Source organism: Eurypyga helias, unplaced genomic scaffold (assembly GCF_000690775.1).
Source record: "Eurypyga helias isolate BGI_N326 unplaced genomic scaffold, ASM69077v1 scaffold7800, whole genome shotgun sequence".
NCBI lineage: Eukaryota > Metazoa > Chordata > Aves > Eurypygiformes > Eurypygidae > Eurypyga > Eurypyga helias.
In genome coordinates, this window is record NW_010226215.1 from 44,454 (window position 1) to 50,605 (window position 6,152).

The 6,152-nt window shown below is 53.2% G+C and overlaps 1 protein-coding gene across 1 annotated transcript in view; it reads left to right on the forward strand.

Moving 5' to 3' along the window:
- PLA2G12B (phospholipase A2, group XIIB) overlaps window positions 1–1,578 on the forward strand; it is a 9,909-nt gene extending 8,331 nt beyond the window's left edge. Inside the window, exon 4 of the mRNA XM_010152096.1 lies at window positions 1,460–1,578. Coding sequence (XP_010150398.1) covers window positions 1,460–1,578 — 119 coding nt within the window. The remainder of the gene's footprint in view (window positions 1–1,459) is intronic.
- The last annotated feature ends 4,574 nt before the right edge of the window (window positions 1,579–6,152 follow it).

Genomic DNA, 6,152 nt, shown 5'->3' on the forward strand with positions numbered 1-6,152 from the left:
ATGTACTGGCCCGAAGGGCTGGCAGAGCTCTCGTGAACAGCCCATTCCCAAACCCAAATCCAGCGGTGCTACTGAGCTGCTCCCAGCGAACCGCAGCAAGCCCCTCAGGGTTCACCCCCGCTGCCCATGCCTCCTCACAAAGCTTTGGAAAGGGCGTCCAGGCCAGCAAAGAAAACAAAGATGTGGACTGAGATAGAAGTATTCCAGGCGAAGCACAGCCAATCTTTCATGGCCACCCGGAGCAGCAGGCCCTCGTGCAGCCAACCACTTCCTCTCTCTCCAGATTCGCCCCGCCAATTATTCAGATCCCTCCTGTTTCCTTTCTGCCTGCAGCAGCGAAGCCAACAGACAGGCCCTAAGGAGTCTCAGTGGAGCAGCGCCCATGCTCCTTGATTGAGCTGAGCCACCTCTGCCTGCACTCAAGAAGGACTAGATTCCTCCGGCATGTCCGACGCGGTTACCGCAGGGGGCACGAACCAACCTCTGAGCCATCCTCCCCTTGCTCTGCCTCCTCTTACCTTGGCTCTATCCCTCCCACTCCCTCTGAGCAGCTCCTGTCACGCAATCCTGCTCCATGGCCATCCCAGCTCCATGGCCATCCCAGCTCCTACCCGGAGCGGAGGGCAAGCGGGCAGGGGAGGAGCAGCTGCCCTCCCTTCGCAGGGGCACACACATCCCAGCTGCAGCAGTGCCACTTAACCACTGCCTCGGGTTCCCCACCGACTCGCTACAGCCTCTCCAACGCCTGCCAGACTCCCAAAACAGCCGGAGCAGAGCGAGGTGTCCGGAGAGGCTGAAACGGGAGGAGACAGTCCCCAAAGGCAGGGCTTTCCCAAATCTGTTACGCATACAGCAATCAATGTGCGTGCCAGTGAGGAAACCCTAAAAAAATCCCGGTATTAGCCTGTTTGCTTGCTGACAAGCAATTTCCAGCTTGTTTTTTGGGAAGAGGAGGGGTTAGTGGTCAGGCAGACTGCATCAACACCTCCGCTGTTGCTACCACAGTAGGATTTTTCAATGCTGGCTGGCAGCTGGCATCCTAACTCCCCAAAAAGCAGAAAAGGTTGATTAGTAGTGGCTACAGGCAAATCTGAAGGGAGAGGGAGCCAGGAAAGACAGTACCGTGGAGGTCTTCTGGGAAATCCGCTTGGTAAACAGTGCTATTTGCAGTGTCCCAAGCGATCCATCAACCAGAGGAGCTTCACAGAGGGGAGAAAGGAGGCGGCTGAGGGGAGAAGTTACTGCCAGCTCGGTGCCACCCTAGGGAGAAAAGTGCCCCCAGTCAGCAGCAGGGAACCCCTCGGTTTATAAAAAAGCAACACCCAGAGGGAAGACGAGAGCCCACGCTTCCAGCTGCTGATACCACACCGCTCAGAGCCAGGGCGCTGCCTCCCGCCCAGCCCTCGGACACCCCGGGGTGCCGGTTACTTACCTGCCCGGTCTTCTCCTTTCTCCGCAGCTTGCGAATCCGTCGCAGACACAGTGTTCAACGCCGTCTGGACCCTGGGCTGCCGGCCCTTCATGAACAGCCAAAGGAGCGCCTGCATTTGCAACGAGGAAGAACGCGACGAATTGTGAGGAAGAGCAGCTGCCCGGCCTCCGTGAGCCTGCCGCCGAGCATCCCCTCTCCGACACCGCGCTTCAGCACAGCGACTTCTGCCAGCCCCCCGGCCTAGCCCCAAGGCAGGGGGACCCAGGCCAAGCAATCACATCAACTGCAGCTTTTGGACAGAGGGCTGTGGAAGGGGAGACGGGCGGTGAGCGCCGGGCAGCGATGCCTGCCGTCCGCCTCAGGTGCCGTTCAACAGCCCTACCCCTTCCCAAGCCCATCAGCCTGAATGATCCGATGCCGATTTCTCTACAGACGGATCAGGAGAGGCAAAGCAGGCTGCAGCACCGGTTATAAGCAAGGGGCTTTCCTTGTCTGTTTGCCTTAGACACACGTGTATTAGCTCCCCCTGCCCTTTACCTCTCTAACTTGCAGCGCAGGACACCAGGTTTCTTGAACCCCTGGAGATCCCAGCCCACAGACACACGATTTACATTTTTCCAGCACTGGTGACAGGTGGAAGAAGAGGGGTAATTTGCTTTCAGTACGTTGCTCACATCCATCCCTGACATCTTCCATCCTATCATTACACGCCCTGACATCCCTGTTTATTTAACTACTTGGTGGATCCTAAACCGATTTAAAACATCCGAGGATTTGGTAAGCACGAGGAGGACTGCGTGCGGGATACAGGCACAATTCACGTTTGGGGAGAAGGGCAAAGCCCGTCGCGTCCGAGGCGTGAAATCGCAGCACCCTCCCACACTCTCCGGAGGGGCAGCTGCCTTTCTCCCGCAGTGCCATCCACACCCTTTCAGTTATTTTCCTCCTGTATAATTTAACAGTTTTTCCCACAGGACAGCCGGGTATCCAACGCCACCTTTCGCACGAGGGAAACGGGAGGCTCGCCGTTGCCTGATGAGATATTTAAAATGCTGGAGGCTCCTCTCTCAGGTGGCAGGGCTTACGTGCTGCCTCTGTGGGGCAGAGACCCCGCCAGCCGAGGAGCACACCAGCAGCCCCAGCCCCTTCCCTTCCAACACCTGGTTAATGCTTCCACCCGCCCTCAGGAGCGCTCACGGGACACAGAGTTAGAATTCACAGCGGGATATGGAATTTCATCCCTGTCGACCGTCTGCAGACGGCTTTCACCCGCGCTTCTCATCGAAAGGAAGTTGCGACCGGCCGCGCGTGCCACGCCACAGAAACAATTCAGTGTCTTCTGCGAACGTATTTACTCTCTTGTTCTTCCTTCTGCCACAGAAAAGGCGACAGGAGGGTGGTTTAGCAAGAACGGAAAGTGTCTGCCATAGTTACTTTTCTTCTAGTTTGTGTTTAAACATATACACGTTGAATTAGTTAAGCGCTGCGCTCCTGTTCTTGCCAGCCGTCTTTGCGTTACGGCGAACAGCAACAGGACGTTCATCTGGCCCCAAACAGGCGGAAACGAGAGCCCGTTTTCCCTGGCATTAAGACAGGGAAAACGGAAGTGACCGCGTGAGGTTGACCGGGATGTCTTCCGTGAAGGAGGACCTTAATTTACACTGATTAGATGCAACGGGGAACCGTTAGCAGGGCTGATGCCGCTGCGGAGGGAATACCACGCTGCCACGGCTCGTCGCAGCGTGTCCATCAAGCGTACAATCTTGATCATCCATCTAGGACATAGGTACTTTTGGCTAGGGATGGGACGGAGCCGTCCCTCATTCCACACGCTTCCCCAGCTTTGCATTTCATTGGTGAAATGGTGCCTGTTGCCAGCTTTAAACGTGAGCATCCGATTAAACGCCAAAATTAAAAAAATAGTATCTATCGTGTCTACACTCAACAGCCAACGGGCTGGCAGATGTCTTGAAGCATTTTATAGTTCAAGCAATATCAGACTGATGACAGAGGGTGCTACACGCTGGAGAGTTTGAAGGGTTCTGAACAAAATCTCTCTATCCAGACGCTGATGCGTGGGAGACACCACCGATACAAACCATAATTTCTCCAGGCTTTCAGAGCACTATTCATCCCCAGGCACTACAGACTGCTGCCTGCAGGGCAGCTACCGAGTAAGGGCATTTTTTGCTATGAAGTTAAGCTGTAGTAGCCTGAAAAACCCCACCAGCAGCTCTACAAGGAAACTCTTGAACCTCCAAGTGATGGCAGCAACTGAAGAAAATCATCAGATAAACCTGCGTAGGAGAAAACCTAGAGCTAGGAGAAAACTAGGAGAAAACGTGAACTAGAGTAAAACTTCTGCATCCAAACTACAAGTCGCTGCCCCTCTGTGCCGCTCCTGCTACCCAGTGGTGTACGGCCACGGAAGCAGCTGATCATGGGACTTTCTGGGTCAATGCCCAACCCTTGGGTCATCTTCCCTTTCACCCTGCTCTGAACAGGAAGGTGATGCTGTGCTTACCCGACGGCTTCCCGTTGACTTGGTTTACTGGCAGGACTATTCGTAACTCTTGCTGATGTTCAACCCATCCTCCTCGTAACAGTTCCCAAACAGCAACCTCTAGGTGCCTGCTGAAGAGATCCGCAGGGACAGCAGGCAGTAGGTGTTTACCCCTGGACACCCAGCATTCAAACACTCATTTTACATCCTAAGAGAGACTGAGGTGGTACCGGCCGGAACACGGACCGCACACATCGGGCAGCCCTGACGCAGCTCGGACTTGTTGGCAGCGCCGGTCGGACCTCCGGGAGCACTGGTTGGGAACGTTGCCTCCTTGCACACCCAGCGCCGGCTTGGGCATGCGTTTCGCTTCCGCTCTGTGGCATGGCAGATTAAATTAAACAGACAAACACGTCCCTTGGCTCTCAGATGAGTTTAGCCTTTGATTTCATGTCCAGGGTGACAAAGATGACAGATGGAAACAAGAGGTAAAGGGAGGAGAGCTAAAAGACTTTGAAAAATGGCTTTGTTCGTGCCTAGGAGCCATCCAGATCAGAGGAGGAATGGCCACAGGGCAGTGGCAGACAGTAGACCGACTGTCCTGCTTGCTGGGCAAACTAAACACCTTCCCAGTCGGCTCCATTCACGTGGCCACACAGACCGGTGTTTCCTCCTCATTGCTCTTCCCAATTATTTAACTAAAAAGCCGCAGAGCAGGAAGGCTGCTTCATATGGATTTGTCAGGAGGAACCAAATAACACTTGCACAGTAACTGAACCAAGCCAGGAAAAGAACCTCTCCCTCCACCACCCCCCCACGTCCCTTTCACGCGAACAAAACCCACCACTTGCCTCTCGGGAAGGTACCAGCTAATTAATTTCGTTTCCTAGCTCTAGTTTTATCAAAACAAGTGTATGGAGCAGGGGCTGCCCGAACAAAGAAGCGACAGGGGGAGATGGCCCGTGCAGCCCTAACACGGATGTGCATCAGCAGAACCAGGAGACGCGCAGCAATGCAAGGAGGAGGCTTTTTCACTTCTTCTTTCACATACGGTTAGGTACTCCGTGAAAAGTGTCCTTCCACTTACGTATCGTAGGAACATTCTCATAGTCTAACACACACGCGTGCAGATTCCCAAATGGGAAAAGCAGCCATGAAGCCGTTTAGAAAAATCATGAAACTCCCAGCCCATCAAACGCCTGTTCCTCACTGGAATCTCACTCACCAGAAGAAATAAAGCTGTGAAATGGAGTATTGCGGAGGTGATTTGCGACTCCCTTCAAACAGACTCCTCATCCATTCGAGAGCAGCAACAAATTTTGGCCTTGGCAGCGATTTGCCTGCTTCCAACCAAAGTAGAAAACAGGTACTGCGGGCGAGGGGGGAGTCCAGCACACCCCCAAACACAGGAGAGAGCTGCTCCTGACAACCACCATGCCACCACCATCACCAGGAGTTGTCCCAGGTCGGAGACGAGGGCTACGAACGCCCAGCGTGCGTTCCTCTAGTCCCTCTGTCAGGGCCACAGCCTCTCAAGAGCGGGGTAACGCGTCACAACTATCAAAGACGTGGCAGCAGCACGCTTGGGGGGATGGTTATAGATGTTTAATGGTCTTTTTCTTACAGTCAAGGTGCTGTAGCACTTATGAAATGCACCACGGTTTTGGTGGGGAGAGAAGAGGGAGGAAAATAACACACTAAATACAAGAGGAAACACTGTTAAACCGCATGCGATTATCAAAAGACACTAAAAAAAAACCCCTGAGTTTTATTAAATACCTATTACTATTTTAAAATGACATTTAAATGTGCCTGTGATAGATCTGAGCTTTAGCTGCCTGTAATGGAAGCTGTTTCATAGCTCCAAGGAACTTACACATTATGAGATATATATTTTTATACCTGTTTTTATTAACAGTCACCCAAAATCTCAGCACATCCGAAAGCTTCAAGCATCGTTCACTAAACTGCACAGCAAAGACGTTCAGCTACGATACTATTTGTATGGGCTGAGGAAAGAAGGGCTTGAGTAACATTTGTTGAGTCAAGGAGGAGCAGTCCTGCGGAGCCTGTAAGGAAAGGCAAGGTCGGGTAACGCTTCAGGCCTGCAAAGCAACGGGATCCCTTCAACCGAAGGGTTGTTGGGAAGGAACTGGGGTAAAACCCAACTGTTCTGCAGTCCGGGTTGCACTCGAAGGGCTGCCTCGTGTGCCCAAC